This window comes from Loxodonta africana, chromosome 1 (assembly GCF_030014295.1).
Source record: "Loxodonta africana isolate mLoxAfr1 chromosome 1, mLoxAfr1.hap2, whole genome shotgun sequence".
Classification (NCBI taxonomy): Eukaryota; Metazoa; Chordata; class Mammalia; order Proboscidea; family Elephantidae; genus Loxodonta; species Loxodonta africana.
Window position 1 is genome coordinate 212004754 of NC_087342.1, and position 23611 is coordinate 212028364.

The following is a 23611-nucleotide window of genomic DNA, read 5'->3' on the forward strand; positions in this document are numbered from 1 at the left end:
GGAGCGAATTCTGGACGGACCTGGGCGCTCCGGGCCAGTGAGCGGCGGCGGTGCCGCGGCGACAACAGAGAGCGCAGCTGCTCAGCTGTGGTTCACGCCTCCTTCCCGCTCCGGTGAGTCTGCGGAACGTCGGCTTTGAGATTTCTGGTGAGCACCAGCGGGAGGTCGTGCTCCGGCCGGATCCGCCGGGCCAGGTGACGGAGGAACGGCTTCCTGGTGAGCCAGTCCCAACCCCTAGGCAGCTGGGACCCCGGGGGCCTGAAGATGCTGAGATCTATGTGGAATTTTCTGAAACGTCACAAAAAGAAGTGCATCTTCCTGGGCACGGTCCTCGGAGGTGGGTGACAGCGTGCGTGGAAGGGGCATGGGCAGCAGAGGATGGGGAGAGATGTGACTTCCTTCTGCATGAAGGAGACTGGGCGACCCTAGCCCGGAGTGTGTAGACGGATCCGCTTGAACCGCGAACGGTCATGAATGGTAACCAGCCTTCAGGGCGACGGGCCTCCGGAGTTTGTCCTCTCTGCTGCTCTGGGGCTTCTCTCTGCCCTGTCAACTCTCCCAATGCCTGTTACTCTGTTTCTCGCCTGTCCTTTTTTCCCAAGTACCTTGAAGAAACTCACCGCAATTAAGTTTCTCTTTCAAGGCAACATTCCCTTACAAACACGTGTGTTTTAATTCTTGTCTTTTGCTTTCCTGTGAGATTCCTCACCTCTAATTGACACTCCCATTACATTGTATATTTAAGTATATAAAGTGGCTTTCACCCTTAGCAGGAGTTTCAGAATATGCTAAGTACAGTTACCTAAGACCTGCACTTTGTGTTGTGTTTAAAATTTATTTGAATTTTTTTGAAACAGCACAATGGTACTGAAGGACTAGAAGATATATACTAGACAGGAAAAAAAATCAATATTTGAACTCTTTTTCTGCCATTTTAGAATACAAATTATGCTCAGAAATGCTTGAGAGATGTGCAGTATTGCTCAGGATATTCACAGTTGGGATAAATGTCCATCTAGTTGGCAACATTGCATAGACCGAGAGAAGATTTAGTAATAGGTAAGATAAAAATCCTGAAATGCTTTTTTCTCATATGGTACATCATAATATGCAGAGATCTGAAGGAAAGAATAAGAAGCCTTATACAGGAAGGAAATCTAGGAACATTAAGCTAAAAAAGAGGGACTTTTTAGAAGTTGAGTTTTTGAGAAATAGTCTTATCACTAACTACCTGCTTTGAAGTACTTAAAATCGAGTACTTAAATCAAAAGTACTTAAAAATCAAGGACGGAAGTTTCCCAAAGAATTTGATTGCTTTTCTCTTACTACTAGATTATATTCTGTTAGCCCCGATTTGTAATTAACAATACTCTTAGCCTCAGTAATTCAGATTTGGTGATTCCTTTTTTATCTTCAAAGTTTGAAACAGGCTTCTTATTGATCAGGGAAGGATTGTCTTTGGCATGTCTCCAAAGTCTGTGACAAATCGACAATGAGCATACGTATTGTTTTTATCTGATTATTTGAGAAATGCTATGTAGATAAAATTATTTTCTGCTATCTTCATCCTCTGATATCTAAGGTATATTTAAATTAAGCTGAAACAACTGAATCCCTTTTTTGTAGAGGCTAATGATATATGTGTGATGGAAGAAATAAAACATTTTTACTGCTAGTGAAGGAAAGACAGTTACCTCTCTAGCAGTCTCAAAAGGAATAACAGCCTAATGGTAGGTTAGAATTTATCACAGGAGAAGCAAAAGAATATGCTTAAGAGATAGTTATAGATCAAAAAAAAAAAAAACTCTCGAGAACTTTATAATTACAGATTAGGAGAACTAAAAAAGTTGAGAGGGACAGAAAGAAAAAATTTTAATGTTTTATAACAAAAAGGAAGTCATTCTGAAAAAAAAAACTATAACTATGATTAGCATTTGTTTGAGCCTCATATTTTTTCTGCTTCAGAGGAAAGGTCCTGTGGCGTGTTAGATTTCAGTCATTCTAATTAAAGAAATACATATTAATGGGGAACATCTAGCTCAATTGGCATTACATAGTTTATTAAAAAAAAGTTCTACATTCTACTTTGGTGAGTAGTGTCTGGGGTCTTAAAAGCTTGTAAGCTGCCATCTGAATATTCCACTGGTTTCACCCCATCTGGAGCAAGGGAGAATGAGGAAAACCAAAGACACAAGGGAAGTATTAGTCCAAAGGACTAAGGGACCACAACTACCACAGCTTTCACCAGACTGAGTCCAGCACAACTAGATAGTGCCCGGCTACCACCACCGACTGCTCTGACAGGGATCACAATAGAGGTTCCCAGATAGAGCTAGAGAAAAATGTAGAACAAAGTTCTAACTCAAAAAAAAAAAAAGACCAGACTTACTGATCTGACAGAAACTGGAGAAATCCCGGGGGTATGGCCCCCGGCCAACCTTTGAACTCAGTAATGAAGTCACTCCTGAGGTTCACCCCTCAGCCCAAAATTAAACAGAATGAGACTAAATGGGTACACCAGCTGAAGGGCAAGGATGAGAAGGCAGGAGGAGACAGAAAAGTTGGTAATGGGGAAGAAAGGGAGTGTTGACATGTTGTAGGGTTGGCAACCAATGTCATAAAACAATATGTATATTAATTGTTTAGTGAAAAGCTAGTTTGTCTTCTAAACCTTTATCTAAAGTAGAAAAAAAAATACTGTGAACTGACAGCAAAAAAATAAATAAATAAAAATTTTAAAAAATATATTAAGTGCCTGTATGGTTGAAAGGAGTATGATTGGAGCTACAAGATTTACGGAGATTTTTAATAGTAGTAGTTGTTTTTGTTGTTAATTGCCATTGAGTCAGTTCCTCCTCCTGATGACCACATGTGTTACAGAGGAGAACTGTTCCACAGGGTTTTCTGGGCTGTAATATTAATGGAAGCAGATAGCCAGGACTTTTCTTCCGTGGTACTGTTGGGTGGGTTCAAACTCCCAACCTTTAGGTTACCAGTCAGGTGTAAACTCTACTGTTTATTGGGTGCCTTACTGTATGCCCTGAACTTTGCTAAGCTCATTCTGTACAGTGGGGTTGACAATAGTCTAGTTATTTTTATTCCTATTCAAAAATGTAGGAACTAGAGCTCTATGAAGTTGAGAAATGTGCCCAGGGTCTCAGAGTTAGTAATGAGAAACCCGGAATCTAAACCCAGGTGTGTTAAACCCCAAAGCACATTCTCTTTCCGCACTGTACCACTGTGCTTTCATGGACTTTATGGTCTGGTAGGAAGGAAAAACAAGTATACGAATAATTAAAATGCAAAACCATAAGAGAGCTGGAAAAGAAAATGCTATACAGACCAGAGCAACAGATAGCTTATACAATTGCAAAAAAACAGGAAGGACTTCACAGAAGAAGTGGCACATTTTGACAAGTTTGAACATAGGTAAGATATCAGGGTGAATACTCAAAGAAGTTTGGCCATTCAGAGGTGGGAAAAAAAACCTTGAATTGTAACTTCGGGTTGCAAGCTTCCTTAGTAGGAATTTCTGTTTCCCTGCATTTTTGGTGGATAGCTGCTTTAGGCCAATTTGTACAATTTGACCAGTTTGTAAAAAGACTGAAGGAGTGGTTCTCAAACTTGTGGCCTGAGATCTCCTTTACACTCTTGTTTTATTCATCTAGTGCTACAGTAACAGAAATACCAAAAGTGGATGGCTTTAACACAGAGAAATATATTCCATCATCTAGGAGGCTAGAAGTCCAAATTCAGGGTGCCAGCTCCAGGGGAGACTCTGTCTCTGTTAGTTCAGCAGGAAGGTCCGTGTCATCCCTCTTCCCCAGGTGTAGGAACTTCTCATCGTAGGAACCTTGGAGGGTCTAAAGGACCTGCTCTGCTCCAGGCATTTCTTTCTTGGTGGTATGAGGTCCCCATGTCTCTCTGCTCGATTCTGTCTTTTATATCTCAAAAGAGATTGGCTTAAGACAAAATCTAATCATGTAGACTGAGCTCTGCCTCATTAACATAACTACCACTAATCCCGTCTTATTAACATCATGGAGATAGGATTTACAACACAGAAAAATCACATCAGATGACAAAATGATGACCAGTTACACAATAGTGGGAATCATGGCCCAGCCAAATTGATACACATATTTTGGGGGGATACAGTTCAACCCATGATATTCCACACTTTGGCCCCCCGAAATTCATGTCCTTGCTGCATATAAAACACACTCACCCCATTATATCATAGCAAAAGTCTTACATCAGCTCCAGGTTCAAAATCCAAAAATTCTTCCTCATCCGTGAAATCTCGAATACAAATTGTCTACCTCCAAAGTACAATGGTGCAACAGGCAGACGCAAGCTAGACATTTCCATTACAAATGGAAGAAATTGGAGGGAAAGAAGGAATAACAGGCACCAAGCAAGTTAGCAGAACACATTACATTAGCCCTCAAGGCTTGAAAATTATCCTCCATTCTCTGAGACCATTTATTTGCACAATGGCTTGATATTGGCCACATTCTCCGGATTCTCAGTGGACGTCCCTCAGCCCTGGGCTTCAGCATCGTCTTCCCACTAGAGCGGCAACTCTGTTCCCTCAGCTTTGGGTGGCCCCATTCTAGTCCATCAGAGTGACAACTCTACTCTTTGAGATTGAGGCAACTCTGCTTCCTGTGTTCCTTGTCTCTTCAGCTTCTGTTTCCTGGTTCCTTGGCCTCTCGGCACCTCGGGCCTCTCTGCCCACATCTGCCCTGCTAGGGCAAGTGTTCCAAAGCTCTCTAGCTCCGCCAGTAACTGCCTGGAGGCATCCCACTCTGCTAGTAAACATTAAACATCAAACATCGGCTAAAAGGCACTCAGCTCTCTGGCTCTGTGGGTTGGGAAGCCTAGCTCCACCGATAAGTGAAATGACATGTTTATATATATATTTTTATTAAAAATAACTATATTTTCCAAAAGCAAATGGCATTGTTTTACATTTTTGTAAATCTCTTTGATGTCTGGCTTAACTATAGGAAGCTGGGTTCTCATAGCTGCTTCTGCCTTCACAATTATGTTATGATTGTATACATCATATAGCCTCTAGAGCACTCCACTGTACACCTGTCTTGGTGTCCTAAGGCTGCCATAATAAAATACCACAAAGGAGGTGGCTTTAAAGAACAGAAATTTATTTTCCCACAACTCTGGAGACTAGAAGTCTGAATTCCAGGCATTGGCGGGCTATGATCTCTCTTTGGGGAAGATACTTCCTTGTCTTCTTCAACTTCTGTACCCTCAGGCATTTCTTGGCTTGTAGATAAACCCACCAATGCTGTCTTCCCCCTGTGTGACTCTATTCCCATGTCTGTCTTCTCTTTTATGAAATGCTACTTAGAAAGGATTAGGACTAGGACCCACCCCAGACCAGTAAACTCTTAGTTTAGCTGATAACATCTACAAAGAAAACCCTTATTTCTCCAAACAAGATTACATTCACCAGTGCAGGGGTTAGGACTTAAACATAGCTTTTTCAGGAGCACAATTCAATCCACAACAACACACGGGAGAGAATGAGAATGAAAAAGACAAATAATGTTTTAGTGTTACAAAAATAGTTTTGACCTCCTAGATACCCTAAAAGGGTCTTCGAGAATCCCAAGGGTCCCTAGATCATACTTTGAGAACCACTGCACTAGAGGAAGTCATGCAGAACAGAGGACAACCAGATTCATATTTATTGGTTTGCTGATTTCTAAAAAGCACAGGGCTTGTATATATGATGTATGTCTTATTCCCTGTAAATTCTACCTGTCAGGTTTTTCATTTATTCATTCTTTCATTCAACAGCCATGTGAATGAGATTCTTTAAGTGCCTGCTGTCACTATAGGGTCGCTTTGAGTCAAAATTGACTCTGCAGCTGTGGTTTTTTTTTTTTTTTTAACTGTAATCATATGGGGCTCTAGGAATACAAAGGAATAGTTTCCGACTTTTAGGAGCTCATGGTGCGGCCTAAAAAGTAGTGCAATGGTACATTCTAGACTGCTTTTGATTGATCAAATATTTCATTATGGTGCTCTCCTCAGCAGCGCATAGACTAAAGTTGGAACAATACAGAAAAGATTAGCACAGGCTCTGCACAGGAATGACACACAAATTTGCGAAGCATTCCATATTTTTGTAAACTTTCACTTAAAGCACAATAAAAATAAAAAAGCTTTTAAAAACTATTTCAATACGACTAAATATAGGATAAAAGTACTGGTGGCGCGATTATTAGCGCTCGGCTGCTAACCAAAAAGTTGGCCATTCAAACCCACCCTGTGGCTCCACCAGAGAAAGACTTGGCGATCTGCTCCCATAAAAATTACAGCCAAGAAAACCCAATGGGACAGTTCTGTTGTGTCACATGGGGCTTCTATGAGTTAAGAATCAACTTGACAGCACCTAACAACAACAACAAAAGTATAGGCTGCAACTGGGTAGTCACAGAAGGTGAGTTTGAAGAAATAGCTAGAGTCCAGATTGTGAAGGGTGTTCCTTATTAAACATTCTACAGAATTTAGACATCATCCTTTGAATCGGTACTTCTCAGACTTTAGTATGGATAAAAATCACTTAAGGAGCTTAATAAAATATAGAAACCTTTATTCCACATTCTGATTCTTTAGGTCTGGAGCATGGCTCAAGAACTTCTTAATTCATTCAGCAAATATTTATTGTGCTTCTGTTGTGTAGCAGTCAAAGTCCTATGTCTTGGGAACGTAGCATCACATAAGACATTTGGGTATGTTTTCATGGAACTTCCTTACAAAAGTAATTCTGATGTAAGTGGAACAGGGAATCCACATTAAGAAACAAATTTGTGTATGATGGCAAGGTGTTGAAGGATTCTAAACACAGGAATGATGAAGTAAGGTTTATATTTTACAGCATCACTTTGCATGTAATAGGTGGATTAGATGGGTGTGAGACCAAAGATAAAAGACTTAAGAAGCTGTTGAACCAATTCAAGAGTATTAGTATTCAGGGTCTGAATGGAGACAGTGGTAGAGGGGACAGAGAGAAGTGGCAAGGCTTAGAAAACGTTTCTGCAGTAGAATCAGAATAGCAGAATTTGGTGAGCTGTTGGATTGGGAACAATGTTCATAGATTATTTTCAAACTGTTATTGCAATTATTAACCTAGTAAAATTGCATTGCAGAGATTTTCATCCAAGAAGAGAAGACTTAAGAGCTGGTTTTAAAACAACTGTACTTACAATAAGGAAAAACTAGAAGATATTTTAACAGCAATGCTCTGGAAGGAAATCTCAAAACATTTTACATGTTTTTGAGGTAGTTAGTAAATGTTTTTACTATTCATAAATAAAGTCATAGCTACAGAAAAACTTTAAAGCTCATATAACCCTATCCTTTCATTTTATGGATGAAGAAATTTAGACCCAGCGAGAGGAAGGGACTTGCTCAAAGTCACCTAACTTGTTGGTTCCAGAGCCATCAATATCTCCTGTCTTCCAGGTCAGAATTCAGGCTGCTGCCAGCAGTCAGGTGCATACAGTCCTGAGCTCCAGTTTTAACCAATGAAGTCTCAGCCCTCATTCTTATTTTCCTGGGGACACCAATCTAACAAGACCAGAATTCATGGATTTCGGGGATAAGAGCCTAAATTACACCTTATGTAGAAACTTCTTTTTGTGCTAACTCAAAACAAATACGGATTGTGGGATTTTAGCTTAATTCATTTTTCTTTGCTTTAATTAGAATATACTACATTTACCAAACACAGTAGTTCTTGAAAATTTTTTTGTCAGACACTTTTGAGAATCTGATGAAAGTGTAGACCTTGTCCCTAGGAACATGCACATACCGATCAAATTTATATACTCATAGTCCAGAAAAATTCTTAGCTGTGCAAAGGGTGTCATTTCAGTGTTTCATTTTACAATATAATTTGAGAAATAATAATCATTTTACACATAAACTCAGTAATCTGTTGTTCAAAGTAAGATACAAGCAATTCATTCAGAACTCGTCGTTAATTAAGAGTCCTGTTAAAGTGTTACTTTGTGAAACATAAGTCAGCTTCTTCATCTTTTTGGTACTGTAGCACTATCATCAGTTTATTGAGGATAAATTGTGAAAAAACTAGGAAGCCACTTATATGACACTTTATTCTTTAAACATGATAACATTTATTTGCATACAAACATAGCAACAGCAGTCATACTTATTTATGTCTAATTGTACCACATACCCTTTTATTTTTGAGAGTGTATATCATCTTATCAGCTTATCTACAAACCTTCATTAGTGAAAATAATTCAGGACATGTGTTTGTTTTGCAGTTTTTAGAGGGTTGTCCCCTCCCCAGTTAGGTTATGCACAATTCTTAGGTTCTTTTTGGTAGATACTGGGAGCCACAAACGGTTGAGGGTAGGTGAGGATTAGCTACTGACCTACAACCTTGCATGCCAGTTGTAATGAAACCAAATTCTACTACAGACAAAAAAAATCCATTAGCAAACAGAGATAAAAACAGTTGCACAGCCTGTTCTGTAAGCTCACTGGAGTCCCAGTGCCCTGCCCTATTATGGTGCTACAATAGAACTATGCATAGAAGATGTACCTGAAGCAAATGCGGCGATGTTCCAGTGGTGAGATCTAGCTGGCCATCCCGTTAACTCATCTGCTCAAGAATCCTCTGAGCTAGCAGCTGAGGACTCAGCTAAATCATTCCTAGGGGCGAAGGGCCTTGCTCTTATATTATGGTTCCTATGACTTGGCTATGAACCCTACGTTCTAGCTAATCCAGTATCTTAAACACCCCTAGTTTAATCTATGAAAATCTGTGTCTAATATTCATTATGCAGAAATCAACAATGTTTGATGCTGCTCAAAGATTAGCTGAAGCATTTAAGTCTGAAAGTATGGCTTTGATCCAGTGCTAACTAACCAACCAGTTTGGCATGTTAATATTCCCAATTAGGGCAACTAACTGTACACGTTTATATCACGCTGTCTATGCTGAAATGTTTCAAAGCAAATTACAGACCACATGACAACACCTCTGTTTTCATACCGTGGTGTTGTAATTTGGGATTTCTCTGCCCTCTTCGACGGCAGTAGCTTTTTTCCTACCCTCTTCTGACTCCCTTTTCCATTTGAATTACTAGTTTTTAGATAGTTGAAGTTGTATTCTCTCTCCTTTCTCAGACAGGGAGATTTTTCTAACACGAGTGAGTAAATAGATGTCTGCATAACCACCTTTCTTTCATTCCTACTTTAAAAAGATTATCTTATATTCTAAAAAATATATTCATTGAAGAAAATATAGAGAAACCAACAGAACGGGAAAAAATCACTTGTTATCCCACCATTCAGCAATGATCATTATTTATGATAGAAATTAAAACCTATCTTTTTTCTGTATATCTTCCTGCATTTAAAAAAAAAAAAAAAAAAACCTCAGAGATCTTATTATCTAACAATATGACATGGATATTTCGTTGACTTGTGAACTATTGAACAATGTAGTTTTTAATAGTTGCATAAGATTCCATTGTATGGATAGATCATAATTTATTTAAACAATTCCTTATTTGCTGGACATTTAGAATACCTTCAGTTCACTATTAAAGACATTGCCAAACTAACGAACGCCTTTCCTGGTTCTTCAGACCTAGTCATAATTTACTTGTTATTTCCTCTGTCGTTGGCTGTTAAAATGCTGATCTTCTTTTCCATCTTTTTAGGCTAAGCCCATTGCTGTGAATTGATTCTGACTCATAGTGACCCTATAGGACAGAGTAGCACTGCTCTATAGGGGTTCCAAGGAGCAGCTGATGGATTCTAACTGCCAAACTTTTGGTTAGCAGCCATAGCTCTTAACCACTGCACCACCAGAGCTCCTCTTTTTAGGCTAGTCTTATACAATTTTTCAATTGAGTTTTTAAGAAAGTTGTGATTTTTAGCTTTTCACTAACATAAGCCTTATAGTTGGGTACAATAAGTTAAACATATTGTTTAGAATCTTTAACACTCTAACTGAATTAATATTCCTGCTTGTTTTTAAAAAAACAATAATTTTAGGAGTTTATATCCTGGGAAAATATGGACAGAAAAAGATCAGAGAAATACAAGAAAGGGAGGCTGCAGAGTACATTGCTCAAGCACGACGACAGTACCATTTTGAAAGTAATCAGAGGACCTGCAATATGACAGGTAAGGCAAAGAGAAATGCCTGCACGGGTATGTGATTGCTTGATATTTGCATGAATTTGCATATCTCCAGGACCAACTTTAAAGGAAAAGACAAAGAAAGAATGATAAACCTTGCAAGTATTTACATTAATTAACTGAGATACATCATTTTAATATGAATTTTAAAAATAAACTTAAGTCAATATTAAATGTTCCTTCATTTTATTTATTCATTCAGCATGTGGTTGTAGCACGCAGCACTGTGGAAACAAGAGGTGAACAATAAAAACAAAATCCCTGACCTTTGGAGTTTATAGTCCAGTGAGAGAAAAAGATGATAAACAACAGATAAATAACTTTAGGTGGTGATGGCTGCTATCAGGAAGATAAAGCTGTGTGAGGGGTAGGAATGCTGGTAGAAGTGGGCTATCAGGAAAGTCAGGTCTCTTTGAGGAGGTGGCATCTGGGGAGAAACACATACGCATCAGGCGGGAATAAGATGGCATGATCAAAGTACAGCAAAGCGGCCGTGTAGCTACAGTGGAGTAAGCAGTGGGAGAGTGACAGGAAGTGAGCTGCAGAGGCAGGCCTGGTACCATTGAGCTTTGTCATAGTTACCTAGTGCTGCTATAACAAATACCACAAGTGGATGGTTTTAACAGACAAAATTTGTTTTCCCACAGTTTAAGAGGCTAGAAGTCTGAATTCAAGGCACTGGCTCTAGGGGAAGGCTTTCTCTGTCTGCCAGCTCTGGAGGAAGGTCCTTGTCTCCTTTGTGCTTCTGTTCCTGGGCTATCTTCATATGGCCTGGCATCTCCTCCCATCACTGCTCCTTTTGCTTGCTTGTTCAATCTTTTTTATATTACAAAAGAGATTAATCTAAGACACCTACACTAATCCCGCCCCATTAACATAACAAAGACAACCTATTCACGTACAGGATTCTATTTTTTTTTAGGAGTTTTAAAAAATATTTATTACATTTGGTTCCAGAAATGATAGAAAATAAACACTGGTACACTTATGTCACATAATTTTAGAAAGGTTTATTTATCCTTTCACACCAGCGGCAAGTTTTACGCACTGCCTGGAATGGAAATAACCTAAACTCTTGGTGATACAGGGTAACACAGGTAACATAGGAGGAGCCCTTGTAAGTTTTTGAAGTTTTCTTCTCTGCCATTATTTATTTTTGAACAAATACCAGTCCAGCGGAAAGAGTAAAAATTAGATCTTAATGAATAAAAATAGCAGCAAATGTTTACATCAAGAAAAGAATGCAACTTTCCTGCAAGGCAGTAAGATAAATGCAAAAGCTACTGCAACTGAAAAGCCTGTAGATGCCTGCCTGAACCTGGTACAGGCACATGAACTAGATAATGACAATCACTGCCCTGTTTATGACCCTGTATGTGTTTCATTATCATTTAAATAAGCCTGAGTACTGTATTTATATGTAGTCAGGGGATCTCAAATTATTTAACCATAGTCAAGATTTGTTTGGTTGCATTTGTGTCTTAAAATACATTGTTGTATACTGCATTTACAGATGTCTTAGGAATCTGTTGTCCTTCAAGAAAGTAGCAAACACCTAAAATTGCTACTTTAGATCAAAGTCCTTTCTCATTATTATAATGCCAGTAAAGCTGATGTTTTACTATGACTGAAGCACCTGAAGTTTATTCTGACCAATTTTATATTCTCTGGGCTATAGTTAGGATCCTTAGGATTTGTATGTGTGTACAAACATTGCAAATTATTGATTTAAGCTAATAAAAACTTGAAAAAATACAAATAATATTTTACTACAAAGATTCAAAATCCACATATGGATCTGTCCTCAGAGAAAAATGAACAGGAAGCAAGTAAGCAACACGCATGTGCGTTTTCTAATCTGTGGACGAGGTACTCAGCAGAGCCAGGTCGTATTGAGCTGGGTCTGGTTCTTGATGCTGGTATCCATATTAAGCACTTCTCGGATGGCCATGGTAGCATATGTAGAAGGAGGAAGTGAAAAATCCATCTTCAGAGCCTTGTATTTTCCTTTAGAAGCAAAAACTGGTGGCATAGAGGTTAGGATTTAACAACGCATATTTTGGGGGGACACAATTCAATTCATAACTGGTCTCGTAGGTCATAGTAAACAGTAAATTTGTATATTTTATAAATTTGTTAAATTTACAATAAATAACTACAGACTAGTAAGTCTAGCACCATTAAAAAAAAAGAATCCATTGCCATTAAGTAGATTAAGTTGTAGCAACCCTATAGGACAGAGTAGAACTGCCCCATAGGGTTTCCAAGGAGCACTTGGTGGATTAGAACTGTAACTGTGTTGGTTAGCAGCCAACCTCTTAACCACTTTGTTAGCAATTTAACTTGCAGAGAGAAGGGCCTTAACAAACTGAACCAGCCTATAATTTGAATCTCCCACACATCTGTTAGTTTGTTGGACTGTGGGGGCTTTTGTACTGCCGTGATGCTAGAAACTATGCCACCAGTATTGAAATACCAGCAGAGTCACCCATGGTGGGTAGGTTTCAGCTGAGCTTCCAGACTAAGACAAACAAGAAAGAAAGACCTGACGGTCTACTTCTGAAAAGAATTAGCCAGTGAAAAGCTTATGAATAGCAGTGGAAGGAACATTGTCTGAGATAGTGCTGGGAGATGAGCCCCTCAGGTTGGAAAGCATGCAAAAGATGACTGGAGAAGAGCTGCCTCCAAAAGTAAAGTCAACCTCAATGACATGGATGGAATCAAGCTTTCGGGACCTTCACCCGCTGATATGGCGTGACTCAAAATGAGAAGAAACAGCTGTAAACATCTATTAATAATCAGAACATGGAATGTGTGAAGTATGAATCTAGGAAAATTGGAAATCATCGGAAATGAAATGGAACACAAACATTGGCATTAGTGAGCTAAAATGGACTGGTGTTGGCCCTTTTGATTCGGATGATTATACAGTCAACTTTGCTGAGAATGACAACTTGAAAAGGAATGACATCGCATTCATTGTCAAAAAGAACATTTCAAGATCTATCCTGAAATACGATGCTGTCAGTGAAGATTTTTACCAGCTTCTACAGTCTGAAATTGATCGAACATGCAGTCAGGATGCACTGATAACTATTGGTGATTGGAATGCAAAAGTTGGAAACAAGAAGAAGGATCAATAGTTGGAAAATATGGCCTTGGTGATAGAAACGATGCTGGAGATCGCATGATAGAACTTTACAAGATCAATGACTTCATTGCAAATACCTTTTTTCAACAGCATAAACGGTGACTCTACACATCTGCCTCACCAGATGAAATACTCAGGAATCAAATCCACTACATCTGTGGGAAGAGATGATGGAAAAGCTCGGTATCATCAGTCAGAACAAGGCAGGGACTGACTGCAGAACAGACCATCAATGCTCATATACAAGTTCAAGTTGAAGCTGAAGAAAATTAGAACAAGTCCATGAGAGCCAAAGTATGACTTTGAGTATATCCTACCTGAATTTAGAGATCATCTGAAGAATAGATTTGACGTATTGAACACTAGTGACGGAGGACCACGCGAGTTGTGGAATGACGTGAAGGACATCTTACATGAAGGAAGCAAGAGGTCATTAAAAAGACGGGGAAGAAAGAAAAGACCAAAATGGATGTCAGAGGAGACTCTGAAATTTGCTCTTGAATGTTAAGTACCTAAAGCAAATGGGAGAAATGATGAAGTCAGACAGCTGAACAGAAGATTTCAAAGGGCAGCTCGAGAAGATAAAGTATTATAATGACATGTTCAAAGGAATGGAGTTAGAAAACCAAGAGGGAAGAATATGCTTGGCATTTCGGAAGCTGAAAGCACCGAAGAAAAAATTCAAGCCTCGAGTAGCAATATTGAAGAATTCGATGGAAAAAATATTAAATGATGCAGGAAGCACAAAAAGAAGATGGAAAGAATACACAGAGTCACTACACCAAAAACATTTTGTCAACATTCAGCCATTTCAGGAGGTAGCATATGATCAGGAATCGATGTTACTGAAGGAAGAGGTCCAGGCTGCACTGAAAGCACTGGCGAAAAACTAGGCTCCAGGAATTGACAGAATACCAATTGAGATATTTCAGCAAATCGATGCAGTGATGTAAGTGCTCACTCTCGTCTATGCCAAGATATTTGGAAGACAGCTACCTGGCCAACTGCCTGGAAGAGATCCATGTTTATGCCTATCCCAAAAAAAGGTGATCCAAATGAATACAGAAATTATTGAGCAATATCATTAATATCATACACAAGTAAAATTTTGCTGAAGATCATTCAAAAGTGGCTGCAGCAGTGCATCGACAGGGAACTGCAAGAAAGTCAAGCCAGATTCAGAAGAGAACATGGGACCAAGGATATCACTGTTGACGTCAGGTGGATCCTGGCTGAAAGCAGAGCATACCAGAAGGATGTTTACCTGTGTTTTATTGACTACGCAAAGGCATTCGAGTGTGTGGATCATAACAAATTATGGGTAACATTGCAAAGAATGGGATTTCCAAAAATCTTAATTGTGCTCATGAGGAACCTGTACATAGATTAAGAGGCAGTCATGGGAGCAGAACAAGGGGATACTGCATGATTTAAAGTCAAGAAAGATGTACGTCAGGTTTATATCCTTTCACCATACTTATTCAATCTGTATGCTGAGCAAATAATCCGAGAAGCTGGGCTATATGAAGAAGAATGGGGCATCAGGATTGAAGGAAGATTCATTTACAATCTGGGTTAAGCAAATGACACAACCTTGCTTGCTGAAAGTTGTAAACAACAAAGAATATTGAATATAACTGCTAAAAAAAAAAAACAAATCTGTTTTGGAAGAAGTGCAACCAGAATGTCCTCAGAAACAAGGATGGCAAGACTACGTCTCACATACTTTGGACATGTTATCGGGAGAGATCAGTCCCTGGAGAAGGACATCATGCTTGGTAAATTAGAGGATCAGCAAAAAAAGATGACTCCCAAGGAGATGAATTGACACAGTGACTACAACAGTGGGGTCAAACCTAACAATTGTGAGGATGGCACAGGACCCGGCAGTGTTTACTTCTGTTGTATACAGAGTTGCTATGAGTCAAAAGCCACTCAATGGCACCTAACAACAACATAATTTCAAGAGAATAAGGTGTTCTGTTCCACTTGACATAACTCCCTGAAGAATCAATTCTCAGATCTATGTCAAACCTGCTTTTCCTTTTTGTTATTTAAGCTTAATTCTTTCTCTAACAGTTCTTTCAAGAACAATTGATTTTGAAAGACTTTATAAAGGCAGGTTTTCCTTGATCCATTTTAAAAGTAGAATTCTTTTTCAGAATTGAAAGGACTTTAGTATTAGTTCACTTGCCTCGTTTTTTAGATGGAGGTGCAGAAGAAGGTTAAGAGTTACATCCAAAGTTACAGCTGGTGTATAATTTTTAATATTGCAAAAAGTATTACTTAGAGAAATTCTGTTATTCTATAAAGCAAATGACAACCATAAACACTTTATATAATGATCTCTCTGATAAGACACAGTGAGTCAGAGCACAGGCTCTTCAGTGATGCCAGATCTGGTTCCCTTCCCAGTTTTGTGTTTGGGCAAACTGTAAATCTCAGTTCTTGCCTGTATAAAATGAACATCGTAAAACCTACTTCATAAAGGTTTTATGAGAATGAGATGAGATAATGAAGATAAAAATGCTTGACACATAATAAGTAATAAATGATAACTTTTTTTAATTTTCCTATTTTTTTAATTGATATGCAACATTCAAAGACATTTTAATGAATTTTTAGAGAATGGGAAAGGTCTGTTTCTGATTATTACTCAAATTTTCAAAAACTAGAAAAAACTAGCTCCTGGGGTATCAAAGTCCATCTCAGTTTAACAGGGACTCTTGTGTCAGTTTGGGCTTCCGAGAACCAGATGCTGAAATGGGATTAAATTACAAGAGAGTTACTGGGAGAAACACCTGTGAAGAATGAGGAGAGAGCAGGAGTAGGCAAGGAAAACCTTAGACTTCCATGCAGGCCTGACACTTGTGAAAGAGGAGTGGAGAGAAAGGAAGATTAGGTAAGAAGAGTCTCAGATTGTACACAGTTCTAGGAAAGTTTTGGCAGGCCGGTGCGGAGTCCAAAAGCCAAAGATCCCTGGTACAGGGCCCCTGCAGGAGTTGGCCTACTCCAGTATTCCCACCGACCATAGTCATTTGCTGGGAGCAGCACAAATATGATAATGGATCCGAAGGGCTGGCAGGTGGGGCTGCCAGTTAACTATGCTCTCCCAACAGAAGATCTGGATGGCACATTTCCATGACTATCACCGCCCTCAGATAAATAAATAACCAAATGTATGGTTTGAATTGTGTCCCCCAAAAATGTGTATCAACTTGGCTAGGCCATGATTCTTAGTATTGTGTGATTGTCCACCATTTTGTCAACAAATACGATTTTCCTATATGTTATAAATCCTACCTCTGTGACATTAATCAGGCAGGATTAGAGGCAGTTATATTAATGAGATATAACTCAAACTAATAAGATTAGGTTGTATCTTAAGTCAACCTCTTTTGAGATATAAACTAGAGAAGAGAGCAGAGAGGCAGGGGAACCTCATGCCACCAAGAATGAAGAACCAGGAGGGCAGCACATCCTTTGAACCCGGAGCCCCTGTGAGGAGAAGCTCGTAGACCAGGGGAAGATTGATGACAAAGACCTTCCCCCAGAGCCCTGCATGCACACTTCTAGCCTCTTAGACTGTGAGAGAATAAATTGCTTTTTGTTAAAGCCATTCCCTTATGGTATTTCTGTTATAGCAGCACTAGATAACTAAGACAACAATTATAGATGATTTAAAAGAAAGAATTTGGTGTCACTATAGGGTCGCTATGAGTTGGAGTCGACTTGATGGCAGCGGGTTTGTTTTTTTGGTTTAGAAGCCAAAATACAAGTTCACTGAAAAATTTCCAAATTAGCTTTCTGGTCTGCATTGATAATGCAGTTATAAATAATATGATTAAATTGCCACCCTTTTGGATAAGATGATATTGGATACGCTAGAAAAGTTTAGTACTTTTAGTAAATTTAATTAGTTTTTTTACCCAAGAAATGGGCCCCAACTTGAAAGATAGCATCTAATAAAATGTTACATTTTGACCTTACTTTCTTCCGGATTTTACTAAACATTTAGGAGAGATGCTTGTTAGATTTACAGATGACACCATGCTTGAACACATAGCTGACTCCACAAATGAGGTTTCAGAATGCAATATATCTTGTCCCGTTGAAGTTCCAGTCTGAGATAAAAGACTTGTTCTGCATTAAAAATCAGTTGTACAGAAATACAATTATCCAAACTTGCTTGAAACAAAGTATATGAATAAAGGCTGGGAATTTTAGTTGAGCATAAGCTTGTTACGAGCAGTATGATGTGACTTCTAGATATACTAATTTAATCTGAGACTACAGCTATAATTATCTGTGTTTCAGATCAAAGGTAATTACAGTATATTGTGCAGTAGTTCATTTCTGGCTATCACCTGTTAAGAAGATGCTTACAAACTAGAGTATGTCAGAAAAAGCCAAATAAGGGTAATTGTAATAATAGTTCACACTGAGCATTTCCTATGTGCAAAGAATCACTGTTCTAATTGCTTTATAAGTGTCAAACCTATGACAACTCTTTGAGTTAGAAATCCTGGATTTCCAGATGGAGAGAGAGGTCAAGCAACCTGTTCAGGGTCACGCAGATTCAAGGCTGGTAAAGGATCATCCTTCGATTTGTGGTTGAACTGAGGATGTTTAGCGAGGATACCAGATGGCTGAAGGAAGACATGAATGCAATCTTCAACTCTTCCTAGAGACAGAGCACATTTGTTCAATTTTAGTACAGATGGCTAGTAGAGAAAAGTAGAATAGGCTGAAGTGGGAAGTAAGTTATTATCTCTCAGGAGAATTATGGAAGAGAGTCCCGTTAAATCATGTTGTTAAACTGCATAATCATAGTAGTTCCCTACTAGGTCCATTTTCTGAATGCAGGTCTCTAGTCCTTGCTTTTTCTTTGAGAGGTAACATTGTGTTTGGACTAGGTATATACTAAGAGCTAATCCACCTCTTGACATTGGCTCTGAACTTGTACTTTATATAATGGTCTAAGTAATTTAGGTGGTTTAAACATAAGACTTGAGAAAATGTGCGGAAGCCACAGAGTGCAGCATTGAATATCACATTATTCCTGGGAGTTAAGGACAAGCAATAGCCATTAGCAGAACTAGAACTAAAACTCAGTAGTTCTTATATCCTAGCCTGATATACTTTTATCTAGATTCTAATACGTGCTTGTAGCTTTGTAGTTTTTAAGAAATAAACTTTTTCTAAAATTAGAAATTAAATATGAATCAGAATGGGTAGATGAACTTAAAAATATTGTTTTTGATCATTTTTATTACATAAAAAACATTTATTGTAAAAAAAAGTTTGTAGAATACTGAGAAAAGAAGGTTAAAAAACAAGGAATTATCCATAGTCCAAAAACTACCACTCTTAACATTTGGGAATAATCATTTCCATTCTTTCTTCTATATGTAGTTGTTTACATTACGGTGTTCATAGTGTATGTATAATTTTGCTTACTTTACATAAGTAGATAAATAACTTATTAATATATATAATAGTTTCATATTAATAATTTGAATTTTCTGGCCCCGACTCTCCCTCCCAACTCTTGCCAGTTGCTAATCCTGCCATATAGCCTAAAACAATGTGCATTGAATTCTCAGTGAGGCCGGCCATATCCCTTGTGACCGTCTTTATTTTCTGTTTCTATTAAGTGCTGTCCATGCTTCCAACACTGAGAGAGGCCTTAATGCAGCAACTCAATTCTGAGAGCCTCACAGCTCTGCTAAAAAACAGGTAAACGCATGTGACAACGATTTTCGTTTATGCACTGCACTTAAGGTTTATGGAATGAACTGGAATACTTTTCAAAAGACTTTGTGACCCTAGGTTTCAACTAGAAAGTTGAAACTTAAGACTCAGAAAAAAATATTAACTGACTGTATCATTGACTCCATGTTTTATTTATCCATTTATTTATTCTCTATCTTGTTGTACAAAGCATTTAGGGAAATAATACTTTCTCGTATTCTGCTTTTCATATAAATAACTAGATCTTATATGACTTTGGCATTGTTGAGACATTCAGTTATTGAGTGCTTATGGAATGTGTTCCTGAACCAGATGCTGTAAGGTTGACAAAGCTATATTAGATATTCTACTTCTTAAAGAGCTTACAGAAATTTCCTGTAATACCTAAATCGCATATACCTGCGTTTTAAATAAACAAAGCACATGAACTCACATTTTACATTACATACAAAACAAAAATCAAATATAACATGATTATGCAATAATAATAACTTATGTTACCATGAAAAGCTTACTGTTTACAGAGCACTTTGATATATGATCGTATACATGGAGTGCAGTGTGTTGGAGTATTATAATATGGTGTGATATGTTTATTCGAGCAAACTTCCAGAAGGAAATGGCCTTGTTATTTAATGAACAAGATGGGGGGGAGGGGGGGATGCTTTCACTAAATAATTTTTAGTTTTGGCCTTACTGAAATATTCACTTGCTTCGTAATCACCCTCCAGATAGCCAGGAGAAGAAGTGTTATTTCTGGAATGTCCCTCTCTTCCAGGCCCAGCACTGGGTACTTTACATTTGATTTTCACAATACCCCCATGAGGCAGATGTTATCATCACCATTTTGCAACTAGGAACTTAATGGTCAAAGGTTAAATAACAAGATGGAAAATTTTCTTGAAAAAAAAATTCTATATTCAGAGAATATTCCCAAAATAACAATGAATTTGTATATTTGGTGTCTTTTTTATCTGATTAAAATGTAATGCTGATGATAAAGGTTTTTCCACACTAAATTTCATCCAGATCTCATGCTCTGAGATAGAGAGCATTTCACTCCTACTCATAGATGTACATTTTAGTTTTAAATTGTAGGGATGCTGTAGAAGAAACGTAAGCAGATTTGTCTCACTTGAATAAATACTTATTACCACCTGTGTGTGCATAAACAGGGGATAGAAAAGAAATGGATTATGATTTTCTTAAGTGTTGGTCTTACTGGGAAGGCAAGACAAATGAAATAAGTCAATGCCACTTATATAAAAGCAACGTAGTGATAGACCTAATAAACATGGTGGCATTCTTCTTTCTTGGTGAGTCTGTTTCCTTCAAGGTCCTGTGTTCCACATGCTTTGGGGACTCAAGATAATTAAGATAAGATCTCTTGCTTTAGGATCTTATCATCCGGAGGAGGAAATAGGCAAAATAAATTGTCGTAATTCAAGCCAAATTACGTTTAGTGCTGTACAAAAGTAAAAGCAAAACATGGGGGGCAAATGTGTAGCATAGAGAAGAAAGGGGATTAATTTTGATGAATAATTCTGGATAGCTTTAAGAAAAGGTGTGATTTCACTTTTTTTACATGATACACAGAGAGGAGAATCTCTTAAATTCCGGAGAGTTTAAGATGTGCCGCAGCTCTCCTCCTTCATTGTTTCCTCTTTAAATGTTTCAGTGTTATGTCTTTATTGCTTTTCATTTTATTTGAAAATATTATTTGCAATATGATGAAAAAATGTTCGTTTGAGAAATACTTGGATAAAGAGAAGTTTGATTCCTTAAAAGTATGACCACATAAGGCCTTCACTCTATGACTGCTTTTATGTTAGTTTTCAGTCAACTCTGGTCTCGTATAAGTTAATCAGGAAGGTCAGTTTTCTCTTTTAACTACTTATGATAGTAACTAATCAAAAATAAGATATTTAATAGTCTCATATTGTCAGAACCCTGGTGGCGCAGAAGTTAAGAGATCAGCTGCTGACCAAAAGGTCAGCAGTTCAAATCCACCAGCTGCTCCTTGGAAACCCTATGGGGCAGTTCTACTCTGTCCTGTAGGGTTGCTATGAGTCGGAATCAACTTGACGGCAACGGGTGTATATTGTCAGTTTTATAATAGCAAATAAACAGCTATCACTGTTTTTAATAATTTACATTCTTGTTAAAGATCGATAATGGCAATGAAATTTTAATGCAAAGAATCTTAAACATTCTCCATCACAACAGAGGAAAAACACTTTAAAAGGATTAGTTTAATTCTTAAACAGGTATTTTAGTAACATTAAAGAGTCTGGTTATATTTAACTTAGGGTTGATTTCCATTAGACAAATTATTTGAGAGGAGTCCTTGCATACATTGTACTTCTCCAGTTCTACATAGATTGGGAATCAGAATTTTTTTTTAAAGATAATAGAAAGGTTCTGCTGTATATGTTCACAACAACAAAAAAGAAATAAAATTTAAAAACTCTTAACATTCTGCTAAAAAAAAAAGATAGTAGGGTCACTATTTTTTAATTCAATTTTAAGGTCTAATAATAATGTCAGCAATAAGAAATGTCCTAGATGGTTGTAATCCTGTCCTCTCCCACAAAGTCACCCCAAATAAAATACAATTCCAGCAAACACAGCTTCAAGATAAACACCATAATTTGCCCTTTCATAGATTGCTCCTCCTAAGCACTTCATATTATCGAAATTTCTGAAGCCACTATTTTCTTATCTTGTTTCATGTAGAATTTCTTTAAGACACACTTGGAAATTTTCCTGAGATGACATCCAAAAGAAGATGTTAATTTACTTGCATTAAAATACCTAACCGTTCAATTGTGATAAATTCCCAGTTTAATGAGAATAGATATGGCATTTCACCACAAAGACTGAATATTAATCAGCTTCAGTTTGAAGCAGTATCTTGCTTGTAGGATTTATTCCATAGATCTGCACCTCTGCCATCTAGGAAGGGACAACTGAAGCCCTAGAGCCTGTTCACAAGCAAAGAAATATAAGAAACTAATAATGTCCCACTACTGTAATGGTAACTCAGTTTTTTAGTGAAATGCACCTACTCCTGACTTATTGACTACGTTTTGCATTTATGACAATAGTAAAAAAAAAACTATCTTGTACATTAATGACATACATTTTGCAGTAATGAATGCAGAGATGTGAAGTGAGAGTAACACTGGCCATGATGGTTAAGGTTGTGTGTCAGTGTGGCTGAGCCATGGTTCTCAGTGATTTGGCAGCTACGTAATGATGGAATCTGGCAGTTATGTAATGATGTAGTCATCCTCTCTTTTGTGATCTGATGTGGTCATCCTCCGTTTAAACATAACACTGATTTTCACATAATGACCTGGTCTTTGGAACCTAACTATGTAGAAATGTGAGAAGTGGGTTTATAAAATTATGCCTGATTATAATAATAAAGAATATTGTTCTGTATTTTGTATATCTTTATGGATTTCTTATTTCATTTTTCTAGTAATTTATTTTCATTGTACTTTACTAAGTTATTCGTTTATGACAGATTGAAATTAAAAAAAAAAAACCTGTGGTCATTCCACATAGATGGTTTAAAAAGTGTTGAACTACATCTACATACTACGTGTAGTCCACACAATGGAGTGCTAGATATTGTGCCACAGTTTAATTAAAAAATAATAATAACTGTGTCTGTATCCTCTATGCAATGATGATCCAGGATATATTGCTATGTGTTTTAAAAAAAGTGGAGAAAAATGTATGTAGTAGGCTACGATTTATCTAAGGGGGACATATGAATAGATGTACATATTTGTTTCTGGAAAACAAAGCAATGGAAAGTTAAAGCATCATTTTTTTTTTTTTAAATAATTACCTATACAGAAGGATCTGTACTGGGTGGATCATAACAAATCATGAATAACATTGTGAAGAATGGGAATTCCAGAGCACTTAACTGTGTTCACGCAGAACCTATGCATAGACCAAGAGGCAGTCATTCAAACAAAACAAGGGGCCACTGTGTGGTTTAAAATCAAGAAAGATGTGCGTCAGGGTTATATCCTTTCACCATACTTATTTAGTCTGTATGCTGAACAAATCTGAGAAGCTAGACTATATGAAGAAGAACACAGCATCAGGATTGGAGGAAGACTCGTTACAACCTGCAATATGCAGATGACACAACCTTCCTTGCTGAAAACAAAGAGGACTTGAAGCTCCGACTGATGAAGATCAAAGACTACAGCCTTCAGTATGGATTACACCTCAACATAAAGAAAGCAAAAATCCTCACAACTGGACCAATAAGCAACATCATGATAAATGGAGAAAAGATTGAAGTTGTCAAAGATTTCATTTTACTTGGATCCACAGTCAACACCCATGGAAGCAGCAGTTAAGAAATCAAACGATGTATTGCACTAGGCAAATCTGCTGCAAAAGACCTCTCTAAACTGTGGAAAAATGAAGATGTCACTTTGAGGACTAAGGTGCGCCTGACCC

General features: G+C 37.8%; 1 protein-coding gene and 1 non-coding gene across 4 annotated transcripts in view; both read left to right on the forward strand.

Annotated features, from left to right (window-relative positions):
• The first annotated feature begins 5 nt into the window (after positions 1–5).
• The window catches only part of PEX3 (peroxisomal biogenesis factor 3), a 66676-nt gene continuing 43070 nt past the window's right edge, over positions 6–23611 (forward strand). Inside the window, exons 1-3 of one of the 3 annotated variants that reach the window (XM_064291634.1) lie at positions 6–337; positions 10069–10200; positions 19024–19105. In XM_064291634.1, coding sequence (XP_064147704.1) covers positions 265–337; positions 10069–10200; positions 19024–19105 — 287 coding nt within the window. In that variant the 5' untranslated portion in view covers positions 6–264. The other 2 variants (XM_003403951.4, XM_064291641.1) reach the window with 2 other exon arrangements.
• On the forward strand, positions 6051–6157 carry LOC111750444 (U6 spliceosomal RNA). The gene has a single exon (XR_002785574.1). It is a non-coding gene; the product is annotated as a U6 spliceosomal RNA (small nuclear RNA).